The 27581-nt window shown below is 43.8% G+C and overlaps 1 protein-coding gene and 1 pseudogene across 1 annotated transcript in view; one reads left to right on the top strand and one right to left on the bottom strand.

The window, feature by feature from the left end:
• f5 (coagulation factor V) overlaps positions 1–27581 on the top strand; it is a 119118-nt gene that overhangs the window by 66072 nt on the left and 25465 nt on the right. The window contains exons 14-19 of the mRNA XM_078559700.1: positions 1694–1859; positions 6155–6391; positions 6480–6708; positions 7517–7699; positions 8722–8838; positions 15521–15592. Of these exons, the coding sequence (XP_078415826.1) occupies positions 1694–1859; positions 6155–6391; positions 6480–6708; positions 7517–7699; positions 8722–8838; positions 15521–15592 (1004 nt within the window). The remainder of the gene's footprint in view (positions 1–1693; positions 1860–6154; positions 6392–6479; positions 6709–7516; positions 7700–8721; positions 8839–15520; positions 15593–27581) is intronic.
• LOC144692075 (U5 spliceosomal RNA) lies at positions 18335–18456 on the bottom strand (annotated as a pseudogene).

Genomic DNA, 27581 nt, shown 5'->3' with positions numbered 1-27581 from the left:
ACCGTCCAAACCTACGACAAATACCATCTAGAAGGATAAGGGCAGCAGATACATGGGAATACCACCACCAGGAAGTTCCCCTCCAAGCCACTCACCATCCTGATTTGGGAATATATCACCGTTCCTTCGCTGTCGCTGGGTCAAAATCCCAGAACTCCCTCCCTAACAGCACTGTGGGTGTACCTACACCACAGGGACTGCAGCAGTTCAAGAAGGCAGCTCACCACCACCTTTTCAAGGGCAATTAGGGATGGGCAATAAATGCTGACCAAGCCAGCGATGCCCACATCCCATTAATGAATTTTTTAAAAATGAGGCTGGCTTTTGGGCCACATGGAATGGGTGGAAGGGCAGAACTTGGCACAGGGGCATGAGGAAGGACCTTTTGAACTTGCCTTTTAAAAGCCCCCTCATGCAGACTACGGTTCACGACTCCCCTGAGGGGCCATGAACCACGACTCTGTAAAAATCTGGCCCAAGTCCATGAAAATTGCAGATAAGTAGCACATGCCTAACTCCACATTAGAGCCACCCAGGTTGAAAGTGCCAGGTGCAAGCTTTTGACCGGAACCAGCCCGTATCCTTTAAAGGCATTCCCAAAACTCAGTCAGCCAGGAATGGGGTTGGGAATTTGTCATTTTTAAAGGGTTCCCGAGTCATCCTGACTCAGGGAAAATCCAGGCCGTAGAATTTTTATACTGTCTCATAATAGATAGTACAGGCAAATCATATTTCATGTTAAACAGAAAATTAAAGTATAATGGTATATAGGTCTTGATGCCTTGACTATCACCTCAGAGACAGTGTATTGATGGTACCAATCTTTATTGGCATTTTTAGATCTATTGCAAAAATTATTAATATCAATACGTAGCATAGATAAAAATTGATACATGTGTTTAAAGGTTCCTGTCCATTGTTCTCTGCCCTGCGGCAAGCCTTTATTCATCTCTTACCCATAAGAATCTTGAACCACTAGGCTCACTAGCAGTGAGTTGAAGTTGTTGGCCCCTGTATTCCTTCTGCTTTTTATCTTTGGAATGGCTTTCCCAATGCGGGCCGCAGCCAAGGTAAAGAATTCCATCTACCCATACAATGCTGGAGGGGGTGGTGAAGGGGCAGGGAGCAACCTACATCCATCAGCCACAAATATCCCACGAGGAGTAAATCCAGTATTCCAAGCCAGCGTTCCAGTCTCTGCTCACCAGGGCTGTCTGGACTGGTGCCTGAACCCAACCCTTATGGGAGAGAGACTTCCCACTGGGTTACTCCTTCCAGACACAAGTGCCCTGCTAGATATCAACACTGTATTAAGACATCATATTCTAGCCTGCATTCACTGTAGCTGTCTGGAGTGAGGTTTGAGCCCTTCACCAGGGGCAGGAATGTTACCATTAATTCAAAGGCCCATTGCAGAAAAATGTATAAATGCCAGATAACCCTAAAGTATCAAACCTTGAAATATGTCGATATTTAGCTGAATTTTGTAATTAATGATCACTTAAATATTGTGTAAAATTTCATGCACATAATATATTTTATATCTTGAAGGATCATTGTTACCAATGATATATACAGATATATACAGTCATGATTGTCAGTACAGCTTATATACGATTTCCATGTGTGTCCTGACATATTAAACTTAATGGGAATCTATTCCACATATAATATCTTCCAAATTTGTTATCAGAGATGTTAGAAGTTCAGCAGAGCAAAGAAATACACTGTATAAAAAAGTCATTTTTCGGAGATATACAGATGCTTTATTTACAAAACCCTACGAAAATGGAGAAAGATACAACCACTTGGGAATACTTGGACCTGTCATCAGAGCCGAAGTTAATGATGTCATCAAGGTATACTGTAATATTCAAATCAAAGTTTACATTACCTCAAACACAATATATAACATATACAAATTAGTAGGATTCTGCTTCCAAGTTAATTTTAAACAGTACATTGTTCATTCAAATGTCACTTTGACTCAATGACTCGCCTCTGTATCAAAGGATCGTAAGTTCAAGCCTCACTCCAAGGACAGAATTTTTAGCTTGGCGGGCGGGCGCGTGCCCGACCCGACCGAGCGTGAAATGACGCACATTGACATCAGCCGAGCGTGCCAACGTCAACGTTTGGTCGTGCGATAGTTCGGTCAGCAGGCGCGCGCTGAAGCCGGCAGCGCATCCTCCGACAATTAAAAGGTCTATTAAGGCCATTGGTTATCAATTATCCTGAATTTTTCACTGTCCGTCCAACCTAACGATTGATGGGCAAGGGCGCAAAGGCCAAGTGGCCTTTGCCTTTTTTTGGAAACCTCAACCACGGGAGGGGTGAGGTTTCCAAAAGCAAATAATAATCAAATAAAAACTTTAATTTTTAATTAAAAACATGCCCCTGCTCGTGACAGAACAGAGTCACATGAGGGGACATGTTTTATCCATTTATCTGTTGTTTAATCATTTTTTTCAATATATTCTTCATCTCCCTGAGGCAGCTCCGTTTCTCAGAGAGACTATTCAGCACTCTTTCGCATGCATGCGCAAAGTGCGCGCTAGGCCTGCTCGTCGTCCTCCCCCCACCCGCACAGGCAGCGCTCAGCGCTGCCACTCGCATATCACGCTGGAGGCCCGCCAGCGTGAAATCACATTGTGCTGTCGATCACAGGTGGCGGTCAGCTTCCTGACTGCCCCCGCCGATCCTGCATGCCAAGGGCAAAATTCTGCCCCAAGACTTTAGCACACAGTCTAGCAAGACAGCCTATGTATTACTGAGAAATTGGATGGCATATTAACCTGAAGTTCCATTTGCCCATTCAACTCATATGAAGAATGTCACATCACTATTCAGAAAAGAGTCAGAAGTTGCACTCAGTATCATGTCCAACAATCCTCAACCAACTTACCTCATTCCATGCTGTATGCACCTACAGAACCATAGTTAGTGCACATCCAGTAAGTCATATATATCATGCAGCACTTTGAAACGTTCCTGAGAGATACGATAAAGTATTGTTATGACCAGGTAAAGATGGATGGAAGGACTTTTCCCCACTTCTTGTTTGATTGTAAGAAGTTTTGAAATTTAAAAGGATGAATGTTCCAATTCAGTAAATGTACTTAATTGTTTATGTACTTATTGCAATGTAGATGCACTGGTTTAATTTTGCAAAATTCCCTAGATTCTCGAGCGTGCTGACGTCAACATGTAGTTGTGCGATAGTTCGGTCACCAGGCGCGCGCTGCAGCCAGCAGCACATCCTCCGACAATTAAAAGGCCTTTTAAGGCCATTAGGTTATCAATTGTCCTGAATTTTTCACTGCCCGTTCAACCTAATGATTGACAGGCAGGCGCAAAGGCCAAGCGGACTTTGCATTTTTTTGGAAAGGTTGCTTCAGATTAGAAAATAGTGATGTGACTCCTCAATTCAAGAAAGGAGGGAGACAGAAAGCAGGAAACTACAAACCAGTTAGCTTAACATCTGTTGAAGGTAAATTTCTGGAATTTATTAAAGAGGTTATAGCGGGGCACTTAGAAAATCTCAATGCAATCAGGCAGAGTGAACATGGTTTTTGTGAAAAGGAAATCATATCTGACAAATTAATTAGAGTTCTTTGAGGAAGTAATATGCAACATTGATAAAGGGGAACCTGTGGATGTGCTATACTTAGATTTCTAGAGGCAGTTGACAAAGATTACTACACAAAAGAAGAGTTCATGGTGTAGGGGATAACATATTAGGATGGATAGAGGATTGGTTAGCTAACAGGAAATTGAGAGAAGGCATACATGCATCATTTTCGGGTTGGTAAGATGTGACAAGTGGACTGCCACAGGGATCAGTGCTGGGGCCTCAGCTATTTACAATTGATGCCAATGAAAGGACTGAATGTATGGTTGCTAAATCTGTTGATGACACAAAGGTAGGTAGGAAAGTAAGTTGTGAAGAAGACACAAGGAGCCTCAAAGGGACATAGATAGGTTATGTGAGTGGGCAAAAAATTCTCAGGTGGAGCATAATGTGAGAAAATGTGAACTTGTCTACTTTGGCAGGAGGAATAGAAAAGCAGCATACTACTTAAATGAAGTGTGATCACAGAACTCTGAAGTACAGAGGAATCTGGATGTCCTGGTACATGAATCACAAAATGTTAGTATGCAGGTACAGCAAGTGATTAGAAAGGCAAATAGAATGTTGTTGTTTATTGCAAGGGGAATGCAATATAAAAGTAGGGATGTTTTGCTACAGTTGTACAGGGTTTTGGTGAGACCACATCTGGAGTACTGTGTACAGTTTCATCTCTTTATTTGAGAAATGATATAAATGTATTAGAAGCAGTTCAGAGAAGGTTTAAGTGACTGATACCTGGGATGGAGCTGTTATTGTATGAGGAAAGGATGGACAGGCTGGGCCTGTATCCATTGCAGTTTAGAAGATTGAGAGGTGATCTTATTGAAACATATAAGATCCTGAGGGGACTTGACAGGGTGGATGCTGAAAGGATGTTTCCCCTTGTGGGAGAGACTAGAACTAGGGGACACAATTTAAAAATAAGGGGTCTCCCATTTAAGACATTTTTTCTTTCTCTCAGAGGGTCATGGATCTTTGGAACTCTATTCCCCAGAGACCAATGGAGGCAGGGTTATTGAGTAATTTTAAGGCAGAGGTTGATAGACTCTTGACTAACAGGGGAGTCAAAGGTTATCATGGGTAGGCGAAATGTGGCGTTGAGGCCACAATCAGAAAAGCCGTGATCTTATTGAATGATGGAGCAGGCTTGATGGACCGAAAGGCCTTCTCCTGCTTCTAATGCATACGTAACTCAAACAGATAGATTTTCTTGAATTTGAACAAATAAGGGGTCAGTTTTTATTGTGCTAAAAATGCACCCAGGTAAAGATACTAGAAAAAAATTTTAAAGGTAAAAACATTTGCCAGCTGTTGCAACACAGACATGTGCACACACATACACACACACAAGCATGCAAAAATATGAGTTACAAAGTGAAGGAGGCTAACTTTTGGCCTAATTAAGATTCAACAAGAAAAGACAAATAATTAGAGAGTTTGCTGGTTATAAGTCCTGTTGTCCACAGCTGAAGCAGTTTTTGAAGCTGTAGTCCTTGGTTCTCCTCCTGGAAACGCTGCTGTGGAATTTGTAGTCTTCTGGTAGAATAGTCACTGTTTGCTGCCCTCAGTCCAAAATAAGGCAAATAGGGTCCAAACTTAGTTGTGAGTGAGAAAGAGAAGAGGCAAGCAGCTTTCTGCTCTGCTGCTGGTGTGATTTCCTAGAAAACAATCTGCGTCTTTCTTAAAAGTATTTCAAAATGTAGTAGGCAATTTCAGACACATGATGAGTGTCGATTGATCCACGATGGAAGGCAATTAACAGTCTGCTCATGGTAATGATGAAGATTGCACCAGATGGTCAAACCCAATGAAAGACAAAAGAGGCTAATAGTTGATTTTAGCACTTCATTGTGCATAACCAGTTTTTAGTAGCTGCCTTTGGTTACTGGACCAGACTCGGAGTCAAGAAGCCTGGGCTTATGGTTTTTTATGGTCTTGGAGTAATCCTTGACATTATCAGTTATGAAGTCCCCCAGGAGGGTTGCCTAGGTCTGTCCATTTGTAATCCACTTTGGAAGCTTCCAGAAGCTTAACCAACTGGCAGTTGCAGAATGGTCAGAAGACCTCTGGCAGCCATCTCAAGTCAGTGTCTTTGTTTCAACAGTTGAAACTGCCTTTTAAAAAGTTCCATATGTGAGTCCAGCAAATGAAACTAAAATGTAATATTTGACATCAACACACCTCCATAACAGCACTATATTTAAGCTTATTTCCTGCTTTGATTGCACTAATTATTATAATCCTGCACAATGCATTCTTAATAATAAACATTTGGAATGATCATCATTCCCAGCATCAGAATGGAGGTCCATGTTCCCTTAGGGATAAAATTTGAAGGTGACTCAAAATGGGCTGACCTTTGATATCTGTTCACAGGCATTTTCAAACTGTCAATGCTTTAGGATCAGGTGCATAGAATAAGGGGATGAGGTAAAAATATATATGAAACTTATTTAATGCAGCATTGACTTTGTAAACAAAGTGTGCATTAATAATCTTCTAAAACCCGTATTTATTCATCAGGTTATATTCAGAAACTTTGCTTCAAGGCCATACTCCATTCATGCACATGGAGTGTCATATGAAAAATCATCTGAAGGAGTGGGATATGAAGATTTCTCCACTGATTGGTTTAGATCAGATGATGCTGTTCTCCCAGAAAGCACATACACTTATGTGTGGAATGTGCCACCTCGTTCTGCACCAAGAACCACTGACTCAGTCTGCAAGGCCTGGGTCTATTATTCCAGCGTGGACTATGTAAGTGTTCTACAGACAAAATGACAGAGGAGAATCTAAGCATATTTTCACTTTGCAAATGTTTAAAGTATTGCTTCTTTCCTTATAGGTGAAGGATATTAACTCCGGTTTGATTGGGCCTTTGTTGATCTGTCAGAACGGAACACTAAACAACATTAATGAAATTCCCAACGACGCTCGCGAGTTTGTTTTGTTCTTCAACACTTTCGATGAAACTAAAAGTTGGTACCTGAATGACAACAAGGACCAACTTTGTAAGGAGCCCTGTGAGATGAACAAGAATGATTCCAGTCTTATACAGCGCAATACGTTTCATGGTAATTATTCCTTTCCCATTATTAAAATGCCCTTAACTTTAAAACTCTTTCAATAACCACAGTGGTACAGCTGCCACTTTTTCCAGAAAATCAGGAGTGATAACAAATAGCAAACTTTGTAATTGAATCCCAAGCTATGTTTTTGTTGAAGGCATTTCTTCTAGTTATTTCCTTTTTTTTCTGTTAGATTCATCCTTCTGTTACCAAATAAAGTGAATAAGTGGACTCCACAGTACCCAGAAATACCTGTTGACCTGCACCCTCACCACCACCACAAGCCTCATTGCCTTCCTGAGTTGAGACATTTCTTCAGGCACTATAGTCCTATATTCAGATTATTTATTTCTGTGGGAGTAATACTGGCACTGGAATTTCTGCCCCACAATAGGTTGCTAACTCTAGTTGAACATATCCTGGAGGTCTCATCATGTGGCCTGTCGCCTCCAACCACTTCATTCAGCCAAACAGCGTTTTAAACCTATCTCCATTATTTAAAAATAAAATAAACAGAAGTGTTTAAAGGATTGAAAAATTGCACAATTTATCTAATCCCCCTATGATCTTTCTTGTGTGCTGTTTGCAGCATTGTCCGGTAGATTAACCTTTCATTCCCGGAGATGCCAGGACAATCCTGAAAGGTTGACAACTTGAACCTATAATCAGTAGCTATTTTAATTCAAGTAACATGTCAGGAAAGCTAATTATTTTTCCCATTAGAGACAGTTTTGTGAAGGGATTACTCCTTTCAATATACCCAGTGATATTTCCACAATTTTTTTCTTGGTAAATAATCAATTTGTTTTTTCAGCTATAAATGGATTTGTCAATGCCTCTTTAAGGGGTCTAGTGATATATGAAAAAGAACTGGTGCGATGGTATTTGATTAACATGGGAAGCTCAGGGGATGTGCATTCCGTACGTTTCCATGGCCAGACATTCATTGAAAGGAGGGAGAGCGAACATCGCCTGGGCATTTACAATTTATATCCAGGTAAGGGAAAAAGTGTATGTGCTACCTCACTCTACATGGAATAACACCATTAAAGAACTAAGAGAATTTAATCATTTCTGTGCTGCAAACAAGTAAACTTCTTTTAGATATAGAAAATGCTGGAAAACCTCAGCAGGTCTGGCAGCATCCGTGGAGAGAGAAACAGAGTTAGTGGGCAGAATTTTACGAGCGGGGGCGGGGCCCGTTCGCCAACATGTAAAATGACGCGTGGTGACGTCGGGGGAACTCCCGACATCACCGCGCCCGATTTAAATTTTCAGGAAGGCGGAGGCTCAGCAAAACCAGCTCCGGGCCCGCCGACCTGTCAATGGCCAATTGAGGACAGGCCAGGAGCCCCGGCGGGAACTAGAAAGAACATGAAACCTCATCCACGGGTGGGATGAGGTTTCATGTAGGCTTTAAAAAATTTTAATAAAGATTTTGTAAAAATTATGGACATGTCCCAACTCATGTGACAGTGTCACATGAGGGGACATGTAAGGGAAATTTTATTTTTCTATTTTTAACTTTTTTACACGTGCAGCCAATCTCCCTGAGGCACACTCAGATTTTTTTCTTCTGTGCAGACGTCACGCTGGGTGGGCCTTAATTGGCCCGCCCACGTAAAATGGTGCCACGCCTCCGATCGGAAACACGCCTGTACGCACCCGCCCATCAACTTCCCCCCCGACGGGGGGAAAATTCAGCCCAATGTTTCAAGTCCGTGTGGACTCGAACGTTAACCCTGTCTTTCACTCCACGGATGCTGCCAGACTTGCTGAGTTTTTCTAGCATTTTCTGTTTTTATTTCAGATTCCCAGCATCTGCAGCATTTTGCTTTTACACTTCTTTTAGATTTCTATTATTTTGCCTCTATTGATTCATATTATAGTAGTATAATAAACTGATAATAAAAATGAGAACAGAATTATTTCTACGACACAGCTTTCAAGGAATTGTGTATTTCTAAACTCATCAGATATCCTACTTCTTCTAATCAAACACTTGCACTGAAAACATAGGTGCCTTCAAAACCATTGAAATGCGTTCATCAAAACCTGGCATATGGCTATTAGATTGTGAAAATGGAGAGCATTACAAAGCAGGGATGCAGGCACATTTTCTGGTTCTCTCACAAGGTATGTACACATATATAATTATTCAAGTGCAATAATGTATACTACATTGTTTTCTGTGACACAAAATGTACAGGGTAACATCATGGGAAATAAAATCTAGTGTAAACCGCTTCAAAATAACACTTCAAACTCCTGTTTCAACCAAGTGTTCCTGCAGTTCCTGACTGTCTGCTGGGACAGCTGCCAAATGCAAAAGCAGAAAGAGCAGGGCATTGAATATAACTGTAGCCACAAATTAGTTCAAGGATATGTAATGTCTGAAGGCACAAATAACATTGATAAAACATTATAAACTTTGTTCTTGCAATTTAAACCTTGCCTGAATTCCTCGATGGTGTTGTTCAAAGTCAAAATAAAAATAAAACTTAGGCTATCACTTTGCATGTCTCCCACTTTCTAATTTCTCCGCTCTGTCTTGCTGTATATATTCTTTCTTTCTGCCTCCTTCCTTCTGCCTTCATTTCTCTAGCCTTCGTGTACTTTCTCTTGCTATGTCTATTTTGTTCCTTATGCCTCTTGTGATTTTGAGTAGATCCATGCATTAGTAATATATTGAAAGTAGAAAATACCCACTTAGGAGAAAAATACTTACAGTTCCCGGTTAACAAGACAAACAAAAATATTTGGCACGGACACCAGGTGCTGAATAGCCTCCTTCTGGAACTATTCTATGATTCTGTGATATGTTGCTGGATATTTGTAACGGATACTACAGCACGGAAAATTATTGGATCAACAGATTTATCAAATATTTTTATGATACCCATCATGTATAGTCATATCCCTTAAATCTAACATCACTTTCATTGCTGCTTAAAGTGAACGAACAAGTTTCACTTTTATAAAAACAAAAAACTACTGCGGATGCTGGAAATCCAAAACAAAAACAGAATTACCTGGAAAAACTCAGCAGGTCTGGCAGCATCGGCGGAGAAGAAAAGAGTTGACGTTACGAGTCCTCATGACCCTTCAACAGAACTAAAAGTTTCACTTTTAGTCATTTAGTACTACAGAACTTGAGTATTGCTGAGAAAAAGAGACATGCTGTCAAAGTTTTTCATCTTGTACTCATCAGGACAGAAGCAAGAATACCAAATCTCACTTTCCCTAGAGCATCTTCATTGCACCGAAAATCAGGACACAAAGAAGTTGGAAGTATGTCCATATTCAGTAGCAGATACAACTTCAAATTTACCGTATATATGGGGCGAAGGTGTCCACTCTCCTCTTTCCCTGAAGCATAATTTCTGCCAGAGGATATGCAATAGAAATTCAGCAGATCCTCCACCCACACCCCCCGCCGAATTGTATCTCCTGCCAAGAGTACGCTGACATTCTGCTGCCTTCCCCCTCTCACCCAGTATTATTCTTCATTGGTGACTGATATTGATTGATGATTGATTGATTCTGGGCAGAATTTTGCCGTTGGCGAGCAGGGGGCGGGGCCCACTCGCCAATGGGTAAAATGACACGGGATGATGTTGGGCGGAACTCCCAACGTCATCCCACTCCATTTAAATTTTCAGCAAGGCGGGGGCGCAGCAAAATCAGCTGCAGGCCCGCCGACCTGTCAATGGCCAATTGAGACCATTGACAGGATAATTTAACCAATTGAAGGACCTGACCGTCCAAACTTAAGGTTGGCGGGCAGGCCAGGAGCCCCGGCGGCAAATAGATACAACATGAAACCTCATCCAGCGACGGGATGAGGTTTCGTGCAGGGTTTTAAAAATTTTAATAAAGTTATTCTGTAAATTATGAACATGTCCCAACTCATGTGATATTGTCACATGAGGGGACATGTAAGGGATTTTTTTTTCTATTTTTAATATTTTTCAAAGTCCAGGCGATCTCTTTGAGGCTGCACCTAGCCTCAGGGAGATGTGCGCTCTTTTGTGCGCATGCTCGTGCAGAAGTGCTGAGCACTCCCTGTGTGGGCGGAGGGGGATTTCCTGAGTCAGGGCCAGCGCTCTTCTGTGCATGCGCGCAAAAGAGCACAGAAATCTCCCTGAGGCACCTCTGTGCCTCAGAGATCAGTTTGATATTTAAAAACTGAAATAAAGTAATTAAAAACTTTTAAAACATGTCCCCTCATGTGACACTGTCACATGAGCTGGGACATGTCAAAGAATTATTTTTAAAATTTTCATTGAATTTTAAAATATTTCATGAAACCTCATCCACATTTTGTGAAGAATGCGTAGGCCGCCTGGGCTCTTCACCTGCCCGCCAACCTTAAGATTGGACGGGCAGCTCATTTAATTGCTTAAATTAGTTTTTAACAGGCCTTAATAGGCCTTTGACAGTTTGGTGGGCGTGTAGCTGAGTCGGCTGCCGCCCGCGGAACTGGAAATCTAAATGACGCACGGCGATGTCGGGACGCCCACCCAACGTCACTGTGCGTCATTTTACGTGCCAGTGAGCGGGCCACGCCTCTGCTCACTGTTTGCAGTAATCATATGGATTTTAATCTTTCAGTCACAACTTCCAAAAAGCAATTGCATTTGGGGCTTTACTTTTTTAACAGAACTGGGGTCTACCTCCCTTTCTGTGCCATATCCCCATTAACTCTGTTTCTCTATTCAAAGATATCTCCAGCGTTTACTGATTTTATTTGAATTTGTACTGATCAGTGCAAGTCAGCTTACTTTCCACTGTGATTCCCATTGTGTTGAGCACAAGAAGGGATATATTTTATAATTTGATGTACACATGCAGAATTTATTAACGGAAGTAGGCCATTTAGCCTCTCCAGCCTGTTCCATCATTCAATAAGATCATGGTTGATCTGCAACTTAATTCCATATGCCCTCCTTTGCCCCATAATCCCTTAATACCTTTGGTAAACAAAAATCTAGCCATCTCAGATTCAAAGATTAACAATTGGCCTAGCATCAGTTGCAGTTTGCAGAAGAGAGTTCCAAATTTCTACCACTCTGTGTGTAAAAGTGTTTTTTAATCTCACTCACTAATTTTTAGAATATGCTCTCGAGTTCTAGACTTTCCAACCAGCAGAAACAGTTTCCACCTATCTATAGTATCAGGGTCTGGCATATACAGGGTTAATGTGGAACTGAGTACAGTGACGCCCACACAATGATGTAAGAAGGCACATGACCCAGAGCTAGGGTCAGCGTGGTGTTGGCTGGAGGTGTGTTAAGACACAGAGATGGAGATAGTTCCTTGCCGGTACCCTTTTCTATAGATATGTATATAGTTACAAGTAGTTAATAAAGACTTGCTATTAACATACAGAAGACTATGAAGGTTTTATTAACAGACATGTTCTGTAACCAACACCATTACTTCACTGCCCTATCTATTCCCCTTAGCATCTTGAAAACTTTGATCAAACCATCCTTTAACCTTATAAATTCCAAGGAATGCAACCCTACTTTGTGTAATCTCTCCTCGTAATTTAACCCTTGGATTCCAGGTATCATTCTGGTAAATCTACACTGCACTCCCTCTAAGGCCAATATATCCTTCATAAGGTATGGTACCCTGAACTACTCTCAGTGCTCCAGGTGTGGTCTAACCATGACTTTGCATAACTGAAGCATGACTTTACCCAGCATAAACCTTCGTGTGATAAAAATGCAGATAAAGAATTTGGGAGTGGAACGATTTCACAAATGATTGTCTGCTGGCCTCTTCATTAAATGGCAGCATTTTTAAAAACCTGACAGACTTGGAATGCGGTTATATGGATGTTAGATCAAATACTATCATATATTGGAAATTTTTACAACATTTTATAGGTTCCTGCTGGCATTTTAACTAATGAATGAAATATCCAAGGTTGTGGTATATCAAATTGTATTCTGGTGAGAGTATTTTCATAGGGGTTTTGAAATGGTTTCTCTATTGGTGAGGAACCATAAATAAATGTGTACAGTCTATCAAAGGTGGCTTTTTAATCTGCCATTTTCTTCCAAAATTCACCTTGTACCATTCCTCAACCAACAGTGCAGGTATCTTTCTTGTTATTATTAGCTGTCCCAGGACCTTACCCCATTTGTCTTACCTTTCACAAGGTGACTGTTGTCAAATTCTCAGGAGTTTAGCCTTCTCATGTCACTCTTACCTCTTTCACTGACCCCTCCCCTGCAGACACTACCTCATTCAATATCACTTTCCCTCATAAATAAGGTCCTTGTCATTTCCTTGTCATTTTCCCCATCTCCTTGTTTCCAGTCCATCACCAACCTCCTACACATGCTGAAACATTTCCTCTTACAATATATACTTGAATTTTAATAACCCAGCCTCCTATCCAACATCTTATTGAGCAGCTTCTGAAAATCAGTGTACATTACATTTACCACATTCCCTTTATGTAGCCAAGCAACCACTTCTCTTTTTTTTAGAAAAAAGGACCCAATGAAATTTGTCAATGTGATTTTCCTTTAACAAATCCATGCTGGCTGTCATAGATTAAGCCATACATTTCTAAATGATCACTAATATCATTTCAAATTTTGGATGCAAAGAACTAGGATTTTAGACTAACTGGTTTGTAGTTACCCAATTATCCCTTCTCTCCTTTCATGATTTTGCCACTGACATTAGTAAACAAAGAAACAACATGAATTTATATTTCTCTAGCACCCGTTCACATGTAGAAATGAAAAAAAATGGTCCATCCATAACTAACTAAAGGCTTAAGACAATACCAGGAGAGTCTTAGATACCAGTAAAGGGTGACCAACACATTGATAAAGAGGGAGAAAATAAAATATGAGAGTAAACTAATCAGAAATATACAAACAGATAGTAAGAGCTTCTACAAATAAGTAAAAAGGAATAGAATAGAGCAAGTAAATGTAGGTCATTTTGATGCTGAGGCAGGAGAAATTATAATGGAGAAAAAGGAAATAGCAGAGACATTAAACAAATATTTTGTGTCTGTCTTTACATTGGAAGACAAAAAACATGCCAGAAATGATGGGGAACCAAGGATCCACTGAAGTGCAGAACTTAAAATAGTTGCTGTTAGTAAAGGAAAAAACACTTGAAAAACTATAGGATTAAAATCTGACAATCCATTGGATCTGATGGCTTACATCCTGGTGTTCTAAAAGGAATAGCCACAGAGATAGTGAATGCACTGGTTTTGATCTTGCAAAATTCCCTAGATTCTAGAACAGTCCCAGTGAATTAGAATTTAGATAACATAACACCACTATTTGAGAAAGACAGGGAAAGACAGGCCAGTTAGATTGATATCAGTTGTTGGGAAATTGCTGGAAGCTATTATTAAGGAAGTGGTAACAGGGTATTTAGAAAATCATAATATGAATAGGCAGAGTAAACATGGCTTTATAAAAGGGAAATCATATTTGGGGAATCTATTATAAGCTTTTTTATGGTGTAACTAGTAGGGGAGATAAAGGAGAACCAGTGGATGTAGTATACTTGGATTTCCAGAAGTCATGCAAGATGTGTTCAAGGGGTTGGAGGTGACATATTAGTATGGGTAAGAGTATTGGTTAAAGAACAGAAAACAAACAGTCAGAATAAATGGTTCATTTTCAGGTTGGCAGTTAATAGTGGGATGCCACAAGGATCAAAGTTGGAGCCTCTGCTATTTACAAATCTATATTAACAACTCAGATGAAGGGACCAAGTGTAATGCTTCCAAATTTGCTAATGATACAAAGCTAGATGGGAAAGTATGTTCTGAGGAGGGTAAAAGAGTCTGCAAAAAAAATATGCAGATTAAATGAGTGGCGAAAAAGGTGGGAGATGGAGTATAATGTAGGGCAATGTGCAGTATATTACCTTAAGTAGGAAGAATAGAGAAGCAGTATATATTTTAAATGATGAGAAGCTACTAAACGTTGATGTTCAGAGCAATTTGGGTGTCCATGTACAAAAAACACAAAGTTAACACAAAAGTGCAGTAAACAATTAGAAGACTCATGGTATGTTGGCCTTTATTTCTGGGGATTAGAGTGCCAGAGTAAGGAAGTCTTGCTGCGATTGTACAGGGCTTTGGTGAACCACATGAAGAGTTTTCGTATCCTGACCTAAGGAAGGCTATACCTTCTTTGGAGGGAATGTAGCAAATGTTCATTAGATTGGTTCTTGGGATGAGGGGCTTGTCCTTCGAGGAGAGATTAAGAAGACTTTGGCCTTTATTCCCTGGAGTTTCAAAGAACGGGAGCTGATCTCATTGAAACATAAAATTCTTAAGGGGCTTGATGTGGTGGATGCTGGGAAGATATTTCTGTGGATGCAGAGTCTAGAACTAGAGGTCACAGTGTCAGAATAAAGGGTTGGTCATTTAGGACTGAGTGAGGAGAAAGTTCTTCACTCAAAGGGTTGTTTGGAATTCTCAACCCCAGAGATTTATGGATGTCCAGTCATTAGATATATTCAAGACAGAAATCAAAAGATTTTTGAGCGCTAAGGGCACCGGGGATATGGGGATAGCATGCAAAGCTGGAGTTAAGGTAGAAGTTCAACCATGATCTTACCGAATGGCAGTGTGGGCATGAAGCTGAATGGCCAACTCCTGTTCCTATTTCTTTTGTTCTTACGTTACATTTTACACTGTCCTTGATTATTAGAGTAGTGGATGAATCAACATCAACAACATGGACTAAACAAAATGCTTCAGAAAGAGGAATGATTCGAGATTATATCTAATGCAATACTCTCTTTGCTTCTTGTATAGATTGTGATTATCCCTTGGGTATGGCATCTGGAAGTATAACTGATCCACAGATCACTGCATCAAGCCATGTAGGTAAGTACTTTGCTACTGCTAATTTGAATAATTTAACTTGTTTCTAAAACATTTGTAAATGGGAGAACTTGGTGATGCCATGGATCAGCCCAGTGTTCTTCAGCCCCCTGGCCTGTCTTGGATCTTGTTCAAACTAAGATGAAAACCTTATCCCTTCAATGTGCTTCATAAACAAAGACTATTTTGGCAATTCTAGGTTAGAGTCTAGACAATGTGACTGCTCAGCATAAAACAAGCATAATCTAGTATGAATTTTCATTTAGCAAAGTCACAAGAGTGGCTGATGTGGTAAATGGGAAGCCTCACACTAGATAACTACAGGGTGTTTTTTTTTGGTACATTAGAGTTTGTACTTGATTCTATAATCAAGGCCATTGGAATCATGTGACCTTTCAAAACCAGTTTCTATTTCTGTTCTCTAGTTCTGGTTCATTTCTGGACTAGTTCTGATGAAGTCATACGGACTCGAAACGTTAACTCTGTCTTCCTTTCCACAGGTGCTGTCAGACCTGCTGAGTTTTTCCAGCAATTTTTGTTTCTGTTTCAGATTTCCAGCATCTGCAGTATTTTGCTTTTATTCTATTTCTGTTCTCCTGTCTGCTGTTCTCCACTTTTGTGCATCTCTCTCTTTGTATCTGCAGATCCCACCACAGCGTGTCATTGTTGGCGTTGATGGTGATTTTCTTCATTGTTCGACGTTCTATCATAGCAGCTTTCAAATATTTTTGTTGAAGGGTTCCTTTTCAAATGGTTCACAGACCTCCCTTTTAAATTATATTACAACATAATACTTATAATATGAAATTGCTGCTTGTAAAAAGTGTCTTAATAATTTCTTTTAAGAATACAGGTACTTACTTACAGTTATCAGAGAGATGGGTGTTCCTGCTTCTCACTGCAAAGTCTATAAGTTTCGGAGTAGCATCGGGAGAACAGGAGCCTGGAGAGAGCAGGAGCATATTAGGAGGTGGGGGAACAGAGCACAGCTCCGACTGCCACTCATTTGCTTACCCGTAACCACAGCACGTTCACATTTTGCAGATTTCCTGGAAAGTCTCTTAAGGAGCACATGGACCCCAGCTTGAGAAGCGCAATTTTATCGAGAATGTCCTTAGCACCCCTCATGATCCAGTCCATTTGAAGACCTCCAAACTTCTGAACACGTCGATAATCACAAGAATTCTCTGCAAAGCATTTGCCACAGTGAGCTGAGAAGCTGTAAACAGAGACTTTATTGAGATCAGACAATCTGAACTTTAAATGTCCCAATGAAGTGCCTTTCAATCTTGCCTCCTTTTCATTGGTGAATTTCCTGAATCCTGGGAAACCCATATAAGAGGCGCTAAATTCAAATCCCTGCTGAAATCTCTGGTTGACTCTGAACTGCCCTCTGTAATTGCCTAGCTAGCCAGCCAGCCAGTCAGTTGTATTCAGGGAGGTGGCTCACTATCACCTTCTCAATTAAAGATGGATAATAAATGCTGCCTCGTCATGGACGCCCACATCCTGTGAATAAATAGTAACAAAAAATGCGTCATCAGGATGTGATAACGACCGACCCTCTACCAGTGAGCAATTAGTCATCTGTACCCCAACCTCAGTTAAATGCCGAAGTGGGCACACTGGAGGTGGATTGAGAATTCTGAAATCTTTACCTTCCCACCTGCCCCCAACCCGCCCTCTTTTGGGTTTAAAATCCCCCCCTTGTTTAAAGCACAAGTATATACAGCATCATAAACATTTTCCCATTTCAAATTGGAATTGAAAATTATACCGTTGTCTCCCCTCGAACCTTTAAAGTGTCACGTGGGCAGCAGTTGTTGACAGATGCAATAACCAAGTGGTGTTACACTTAACAATTGCTGAATGCATTAATCAAACCAACAGATACAAAACTGTAATTGTAAATGGGAAATGCTTAACACTGCAGCTCTTATCACCATACTAGGAACTACAGTTCATAAACACCATACAAACATATGAACAAAGAGCAGGAGTAGGCCATTCAGCACCTCAAGCCTGCTCCGCCCTTCAATAAGATCATGTCTGACCTGATAGCAACCTCAAAGCTACCCCCAATAACCTATCACCCCCTTGCTTGCCAAGAATCTATCCACATCTGCCTTAAAAATATTCAAAGATAAGTGTGTATTCAATGCATTTCACACTGCAGGCACTTGACTTGATTGGTGGGCCACTTTTTTTTTAGATGAGAAATACAACAAACATTTCATTGGAATTTTCCAATAAGTTGGTGCCAATTCGCCACATTCTCAATAGCAGGAAATTGTTATTAAGCCTTATTCCCAGAGAAATGGGGTCCCTTCCATTAAACTCACAGCACCAACACTTTTAAATGAAGGTTTACATCGTGGCTTTGAATGTTGGGATAGCTGTGTCTCCATAGTTGCTTTCTGATACATTTTCAAGGGTACAGCAGAAAGATTTTGATAACGTTTTGGATATTAGGTGCATCAAGGGATATGGAGAGAAAGTGGAAATATGGTGTTGAGATAGAGGATCAGCCATGATCATATTGAATGGCGGAGCAAGCTCAAAGGGCCAAATGGCCTACTCCTAGTTTCTATGTTATATGTTTCTATGTTATTCCACCCTGGGGGTGAACCCAGCTGTCAACTCAGCTGCATGGCTTGTAAAATGTAAATCTATCACCTACAATTTGTTCAATGTTCATGCTCTGGGGGGCATCAATCACAATAAGTCTGGGTTGCTTCTCGAAATAAGGAGCAGGCCAGCTAGTTAAAAAAATTTTGACATTATTCTAAACTCTGAATCCATCCTGTCCAAGTAAATCTTTAGTAAAAGGCGAAAGATTTATATGACTTGAAGAGAATTCCCACTAATCTCAGCTACTGAATCAGCTGATTTATTCAGAGTAAGATTAACAGGTCATTATTCAAGATATGAAATGAATGAGCATTCACAAATTCCATATCAGTGGGTATTGAAAAGCTAATATTAGCTTTTTTTAAGTTGAAAATACTAGCGTTCATTATAATACAATAGTTTTGGCAAGGAAAGTTTCAATGCTGCTTTCTATGCCTTTGCACTAGGATCCTTAGCTATACCAAACTTCTTGTGTGCTTGATACTGTCATTGGGTACAAAATTGGAAAAACAATCCCAATCCCTAGTAGTGATAAAAAGGGAAAGAGTAGGAATAAACGGGTATTTTTCCGAATGGCAGGCAGTGACTAGTGGGGTACCGCAGGGATCGGTGCTGGGACCCCAGCTATTCACAATATATATTAATGATTTAGATGAGGGAACTAAATGTAATATCTCCAAATTCATAGATAACACAAAGCTGGGTGGGAGGGTGAGCTGTGAGGAGGATGCAGAGATGCTTCAGTGTGATTTGGACAAGCTGAGTGAGTGGGCAAATGCATGGCAGATGCAGTGTAATGTGGATAGATGTGAGGTTATCCACTTTGGTAGCAAAAACAGGAAGGTAGATTATTATCTGAATGGCTATAAATTGAGAGAGGGGAATGTGCAATGAGATCTGGGTGTCCTCATACACCAGTCACTGAAGGTAAGCATGCAGGTGCAGCAGGCGGTAAAGAAGGCAAATGGTATGTTAGCCTTCATAGTGAGAGGATTCGAGTACAGGAGCAGGGATGTCTTGCTGCAATTATACAGGGCCTTGGTGAGGCCACACCTGGAATATTGTGTGCAGTTTTAGCCTCCTTATCTGAGGAAGGATGTTCTTGCTATAGAGGGAGTGCAGCGAAGGTTTACCAGACTGATTCCTGGGATGGCGGGACTGACATATGAGGAGAGATTGAGTTGGTTAGGATTATATTTGCTGGAGTTCAGAAGAATGAGGGGGGACCTCATAGAAACCTATAAAATCCTAACAGGACTAGACAGGGTAGATGCAGGAAGGGTGTTCCCGATGGTGAGGGAGTCCAGAACCAGGGGTCACAGTCTGAGGATATGGGTTAGTAGGACTGAGATGAGGAGAAATTTCTTCACCCAGAGAGTGGTGAGCCTGTGGAATTCGCTATCACAGAAAGTAGTTGAGACCAAAACATTGTATGTTTTCAAGGAGTTAGATATAGCTCTTGGGGTGAAAGGGATCAAAGGCTATGGGGAGAAAGCGGGAGCAGGCTATTGAGTTGGATGATCAGCCATGATCATAATGAATGGCGGAGCAGGCTCGAAGGGCCGAATGGCCTACTCCTGCTCCTATTTTCTATGTTTCTATGAAAAAAACTACATACGCTGAAAATAGACAGATTCTGATAGCTTCTGAAAGGTCAAAGATGGCGTGAATGTTTCAGATGTACCCCTTCGGCAGAACCTGGGCCTGAATCTTGCGTTCCGAGGTCGGGCGCGTGCCCTACCCGAGCATATGTAAAATTGCGCAAAATAACACCGGGCATGTGTCCCAATGTCATTGCACACGCGTGCAATGTTGGAGTCGGAGCCATGCCCACCAACAATTAAGAAGCTTATTAAGACCGTTAAAGTATTAACTAAGTGCGATTTTTCGCTGCCCATCCAACGTTATGGTTGGCAGGTGGGCAAATCAGCCAGGCGGCCTTTGGATTTTTGAGGAACTCTCCACAGGTGACGAGAGGTTTCCAATATTAATTTTTAAAAATTAAAATGTTTCAACAGAATTTTTACAATCTGTATGTTCATGTGAGGGAGTCTGATGTGTGGACATTCTTTCCTGCATTTCCAAATCTTTGTTTCATGGTTTAAAATTTTTCAGCTCACTGAGGCAGCTTTCTGCCTTCAGGGAGCTTTCAGTGCGCGCTCCCCCGCGCCCACACAGACTTAAGCACTCGCCCTCCTCCCACCCCCACCCTGGCAGCACTGGGCATTTCAGCACCCGTTTCATGCTGGCCGGCCGTTAATTGGCCAGGCAGCGTGAAATCGCGGTCAGGAGCCGATTGCGGGCGGCGGCCCGTTTCCCGGCTGCTCCCCGGCCCGACGACCCCAAAATCCTGCCCAGAGAAACGGTGTGACGCTGGTGCAGGTGTGATGTCTTCCTCGGAGCTCAGTGGGGGGTCCTCTGGGTTGCCAGTGGCTCCTGCAGATGGCACATCTCCGGGAGGAAGGCAAAAGTTCAGTGCATTCAATCATCAAAGTCACTATGCATGCTAGGCGGGCTGAGGAGACAGGGGAGACCTATTGCATGGTGCCATCTCCATTGCAGCTTCAATGGGCTCGCTGACTATGACAGTTCAGTTTCTGATGAGAGAAACCCATTATGTTTCCAGTCCCCACCGCACACGCATCTGTCATCTGCACTCTTAGCTTCACCTGAGACCCCCCCACCTCACCGCAACAGGTGGAACAAGCTGGCCGGTGGCATTCCAGCTCCAGTGCATCGCTTTCATGTTTCGTGAGGATGCACAGATTTGGCATTCCTCCACCTGTTCTGCGGTGCTCCACAGCGTTAAGACTATCTTCTCCTGACAGGGAAAGATAGAAAGCCTCATTATTGCGCCGTCTTCCTGAAGGTTCTTTCCTGGTTCCCCCCACCTGGGCATTAGGCGGGCTGTGTGACTGTGGCACATCTCACCCTGCAGTGCACTGAGGCCAGTCGTGCTGACATCCCAGCCTTGGCAGGGCAGGCTTCAGTGCCAGTTGGCACACACACTCTTAGACCCCTGAACATTCCAAGCAACTGGCACCTGACTAAAGTTCTCCTCACAGGTCCATGCCATTTCTGTACTTACCATTGCTGACCGCAGCAGATCACCGAGTCTTTTGTGTCACTGAAGTCACCACATCGTGCCAACTGACCTGGGCGACAACCTACGTCCAGACCTTCTTGGTCAGGTGGGGCGGCCTTCTCTTGCCATCCCTGGGCATTAGGATATGCCACTTGGCATCGACCTCCTCCAGCACTCCCAGGCACTCATCTGAGAAATGGGAGGCAGAGTGCCCACCGGACTTGCCCTCCCGCCTTCCATGACCACCAGGTGCTGAGGCCATGACTGCACACCAGGACATTTCATGGATTTCTTCAAAACAGCTCCCTCAGCCTCCCCCACAACTCCTGGCAGCCTTCAAGGAGCTGCCTTTTCTGTTTTTTGAATGCCCCGCCGGGTCCCCATTGGACCAGGCGCCCGACGCGTTCCTACCCCTGCACCGGAAAACACATCCGGCAGTCGCGTTTCACGCTGGGCGGGCTTCAATAGGCCACCCAGCATAAGATTGCATTCACAGTGCAAACATGGCCAGGAGCGAGTTTTACATCCGCTTCCAACCGCAGCAACTTCGGGCGCACAAATTCAAGCCCTGAAATATTAAACTAATTATCTTTTCTCTTTTCAGAATCTGATTGACCTAATATATAATTGCAGAATTTCTGTTTTTACTTCTATTTTGTGTCTCTCGTTGAAAAAGCTAAATGTTCATATTTCTTTCCCTCACTCACATGCACACACAGCATGAAAGGTGTGGCATTAGGCAAATGTTATTTCAGAAATTAGTGTTATTTTAACAAAGTAGATTTTTAGCCCCCAAAGTTAGTAGCTGAGATATAAAATTTGTGTCATTATATGATGTTCCTATTGCTGAGTGCATGACTGATGAGGATTTTAGTAAAGGCAGTAACCTGACATAAAAGGGCTCGATTTTTTTTTTAAATCCCTCACTTGCAAACGTGTGGTCGTTTACTTAGATGATGTCCTCTTCACTGGACGGACTGAAGCTGAACATTTAGCCAACCTTGAAGTATGAGAAGATTTATGGAAGCAGGCGTGTGTTTGGAGTGAGAAAAATGCACATTCCAAGTATCTAAGGTAACCTACCTGGGTCACAGAGTGGACACTATGGGGTTGCATCCTGCTGAAGACAAGGTCCAAGCCATTAAAGATGCACCATCACCCTCTAATGTGACAGAGCTTAAATCGTTCCTAGGGATGATAAATTATTACAACCGGTTTTTTTATCCAATCTGTCCACTGTGCTTGCACCACTCCACCTGTTGCTGAGGAAGAACCACCACTGGTCATGGGATTCACAGCAAGAAGAAGCCTTTGCAGGAGCAAAGAAATTGCATCATTCATCATGCGTGGTGGTACATTATGACCCAGCTAAAGAGCTAGAGCTGACGTGTGATGCTCCTCCCTGTGGCGTAGGAGCCGCATTGTCACATAAAATGGAGGACAGGTCAGAAAAGCCCATCGCCTACTTTTCAAGAACACCCAGGCTGAAAAAGGCCACTGCCAGCTGCAGAAAGAAGGACTGTCGGTTGTATTTGGTGTCAAGAAGCTTCACCAATATCTACACGGGTGACATTTTACCATTGGTCTGAGCATAAGCCACTAACAGGTTTGTTCAGCGAACACAAAGCTATTCCAGCGATAGCTTCAGTGAGAATCCAACTTTGGGTTTTGATAAAAACAAAAAACTGCGGATGCTGGAAATCCAAAACAAAACAGAAATACCTGGAAAAACTCAGCAGGTCTGGCAGCATCGGCGGAGAAGAACAAAGTTGACGTTTCAAGTCCTCATGACCCTTCAACAGAACTAAGTAAAAATAGGAGAGGGGTGAAATATCAAACCAGCTTATATTTCATCCCTCTCCTATTTTTATTTAGTTCTGTTGAAGGGTCATGAGGACTCGAAACATCAACTTTGTTCTTCTCCGCCGATGCTGCCAGACCTGCTAAGTTTTTCCAGGTATTTCTGTTTTTGTTTGGGCTTTGATGCTATCAGCTTGCGAGTACACATTCCTGTACTGCCCTGGCTCGCATATAGCTAATGCAGATGCACTTAGTAGTCTTCTGTTACCTGGCAGTCCTGCTAACATGTCTGTTCCACAAGAGTTAATGTTGTTAAATTTTTTGGACTCATCACCTGTATGTGCTAAACAGATCAAGAATTGGACGAGCAGAGACCCAGTACTGTTAAAAGTCAAAGACGTCGGGTGGAATCATCCTTGCCCGCTGGTGTCATGAGTGCCCAGTGGCATGAATGGTCAATATGGCAAGAAGGCCAAAAATTGGTTTCACGACGTTGTGAAACCAGCTTGCGATCGTCCGTTCATCCTGTCGATGGGGGGCCACATTCCCCGCCATCGGATGTTGGGAACCTCATTGTAATACATCAGCATATCCTTATAAGGCCTGCCCACCAGAGTCATCCCTCCTGTTGGATTGTCTGCCCACGCTGGCGGGAAAACATGCCGGTGCAGAACACATCTTGACAACAGTGACGTGCAAAAGTCAGGACTTAGCACCAGCGCCTTGTTCATATGGACATCCGAGAAGGAAAAGATGCTGGAGCTCGATAGCAACGGGATCCTGGCGGAATGCCCATGGCATGCTGGGTGGATTCTCATGGACATGGCTCCGCCGCGAAGCAGCTCACAGCAGTTAGAAAGTCACCGTTGATGCTCACAACAGATGATGGTCGAGGGGGTGGGGGAGGAAGGTCTAGGATCGACTGGGAGAGGAAGGGGTGTCGGTGGGGTGAGGTTGGGAGAGGGGGGAATGAAGGTGTTGTGGGAGGTTGGGAGGGGGAAAGGAATATGGGGCAGAGGGGGTAACAGTGGAGAAGATGGAAACTGGGGAGGTGGGGGTGGGGGCGGGTGGGCTGAAGGTGTAAGGGAAGGAGTTCAGAGAGGGGAAGGAGTGCGGAGAGGGGAGGGAATAAGGGTGGAGGAAAAAGTAAGGGTGAAGGAAGGAGTCCAGAGGGGAAGGAGTAAAGCTGGAGGAAGAAATGAGGTTGCTTGAGGGAATCAGGAAGGGGGAAGGAGTAAGGCTGAAGGAAGAAGTGAGGCTGAAGGAAGAGGTGAGGCAGAAGGAAGGAGTCAGGAGGGCGGAAGGACTATGACAGCCTCCTGGGGAGTGAACTGAGGGTGGGCGCGGAACGAGGGAATGGTGAGAATGACCGAGGGCAGAGTGAGGCGGTAGAGTGGGAGGGTGAGGGTTTGATGGTAGCGGTAGAAGGGACGGCCAGGTTGGTTGGTGGGGACTCGGAGACAGACTCGGACCCTGGAGGTGGGAAGGAGGAGTCTGGGGAGGTGAATTTGGATGGGGGTGGGATTTTCAGGAAGGAAGTGAATGTGCATGTTCATCATCCACTAATGTTGGGGCAGGTGGGTCACGGAGGGGCGGTGGAAGGTGATGCCAGGGGGGTCAACTATGAGGGGGGAGATGAAATGGCTGGCTGGGGGAGGGGAAAAGACAGGGGAGCTGATGAAAAAGCGAATCCATACCATACTGTCTAAATCGAAAGTGAAACAACAGTCATGGCGGGCGTGATCAGGTGCTGCTGGGAGTGTGACCATTGGGTTGGTGGAGATGCAGGTCAGCTCAGATGGACAACTGAATGCGAACCCCAGCAGGTAGCATTGAAAATGCTCAGGACATTGAGGTGAGTGTGATACGTGAAGGATCCGCATGCGTGGAAGAGAGCTTGCATGAGTCTCCGAAAGGCCCTGCCACACACACACTTCTCCCTCCAGAATCACTCATTGGCCAGCTGCCCCCTCTGCAGTGACAGAGGATGAAGTTGAGGGGCTCCCAGGCAAAGGAGACTCGGAGGGAGAGGACAGCCTCTGAGATTACTGAGTGGATGAACCAGGGGTGTCCAGCTGCCGCTCCTCCTCCCTTTGGGTGCCCGGGGTCCCCGGCCTGACTCCTTAAGGGGAAGGAGCACCTGGGGGGACGTCGAGGTGACCCGCTTCCCCCTCGTGTTGCCACTGCAGGAACTCACCCATGGTTCCCGCGATGGAGTGCAGATCTGCACACATCTCCATGTTCTGCTGGACCAGGGTCCCCATGGCGTCCACTATCCTTCCCATGGAGACTTCCATACACACATGTGGGCACCACTTCATCAGAGAGCAGCCGGATGCACTACTCCGACTCACGTGCCACTCTATTGGGGGCTTCCAGCAGCTCTGCGTGATGTTCCCACACCTTCTGCTGACTCTCCAGGAAGAGTTGGAAGGCCAAATCTAGAGGCTCATCATCTGACTCGGACCTCTCTGATGCCTCCTCCCCAGCAGCCCTTTGAGTGCCGGGGAGCTCGCACGAACCTGCCTCCTGCTGCTGCGGACATGTGTCCGTGCAGTGACCACCAGATTGTGAACCCGAGCCTGCTCCAGATCTAGGTCCCACCGAGCTGTGTCTCTCTGCGCTGGTGGAGGGTGTGGGTAAGCGCTGTGATGGGTCTTCCAGGCTGCTTATTTCTAGCTCTTCAATGGAGGAGTGTCCTCTTGGCTGGAGGTGAGGACATGGATGGAGCTGAGGGTCTGGCTGGCTGAGGCTGTCGGTTGCTTGGCAGAGCTCCCTGTGAACCAAAGTAGGGAAGAGTAGTGCGTGGCGGCGGGGTCAAAAGCAGGAGAGAGAGAGCACTCACATTAGCGTTGAGAGAGGGATGAAGTGGTTCAGGATCCTCATGTGGGTGTCCACCGTCGACATCACCGTCACCGCAGGCAGGGTCTATGTCCTCACCAGTCAGCATGATAACACACTCCTCAGAGTGTGTGAGGGTCCTAATGTGGGCCACTTCACCCCCCCATCTGGGACCTCTCCCCGCTGATGTTAGCAGGCTTCTTACATGAAAACAGATGGAGAGAGTGTGAGCAGGACACATGACACCACATGAAATCTTTGTGTGGTGAGCGGAACCATGGACAGGATGAGGACGCGAGCTCCAGGGGATATGAGCCTGATGGAGATGTGAGGGTGTGTGTGAGAGTTAGTGGTGTTGTCCCTTGAGTTGTGAGATCCCTGTGGATGTGTGATGGGTTTGTGAGTGTGTGAGTTGAGAGTGATGAGAAGAGTGAACTACCTTGGCAGAACAGATAAGACCATTTATCCTGTAGCGGCACTGGGTGACAGTCCTCTTTTGCAAGGCATTGGCGCTGACCACTGCTGCCACCACCTCCCATGCTGGTGATGTCGCTGCCAGTCCTGCAGCCAGAGTGGGATTAGAGGACATCATAGCAGGCCTCCACGGTGTTCAAAAGGCGCTCAAGGGACGTTTCAATAAACCTGGGGGCTGAAGTCTTTTTGCCTCTCGGGCCATCGTGTCTTCTGTGAACAGTCGTGGGCTGGAAGCACTGAGAGGTGTGCACGTGGCTGGACTTTAAATATGGCATCCAGTATGTTGAAGCAGCGAGGTGATGGCGTGGTAGGTGAATGAGAGCCTGCCCACCATCGAAATGGCATATTTCCTGGGTATGCATAACTAATGCAGCGGGTTTGGGACAATACGGTGTGAAAAGCCGCTATTGCAGCTGGCGGGTAAAACATCATTTTACCCACCCGCTACCACACTTGATGCAAATCTGGGACGATTCTGCCCTTTGTTTTACAAGACTGGCCAAGTACATTTGTGTCTGATGACCTGCGTCCCTTTTATTCCAGAAGTACTGAACTGAGTTGTCAGGACGGAATCCTGCTGTGGGATTCCAGAGTCATGTTCCTTCCCAGGGCAGAGAGTCACTCTTGGCAGAGCTCCACTGTGCACACCCAGGCAAGTCAAGAATGAAGATGTTAGCACGTAGTTATGTCTGGTGGCCAGGAATGGATGGTATCTTTGAGAGCATGGTTAAATATTGTTCCCTTTGCCAGCAACACCAGAAGCTACCTGTTTCAGCTCCTCTTCACCCATGGGAATGGCCTGATCGACCTTGGGTCAGACTGCATATTGACTGTGTGAGTCCGTTTCTCGGCACCACGTTCCTGTTACTCATCGATGCACATTCGAAGTGGCTCGATGTCTACGAAGTAAAAACGCCAACTTCAGCTGCATCTATTGAGAAGCTGCGTCACCCCTTTAGTATACATGGTTTGCCTGAGATTATTGTCTCTGACAATGAAACAGCTTTCACCAGCATTGAATTTCAGAGGTTCACAGACCTGAAAGGCACCCGGCGCATAAAGTCTGCTGCCTGGCATCCTTTGCCAAATGGTCTCACTGAAACACTGAAAGAGCTATCCAGACCTTTAAAGCTGGTATGAAGAAGCTGTCTGGAGGTACTT

This window comes from Cetorhinus maximus, chromosome 16 (genome assembly GCF_964194155.1).
Source record: "Cetorhinus maximus chromosome 16, sCetMax3.hap1.1, whole genome shotgun sequence".
Taxonomy (NCBI): domain Eukaryota; kingdom Metazoa; phylum Chordata; class Chondrichthyes; order Lamniformes; family Cetorhinidae; genus Cetorhinus; species Cetorhinus maximus.
Note: the sequence above shows the minus strand (reverse complement) of the source record. Positions and strands in the feature narration are given on the sequence as shown.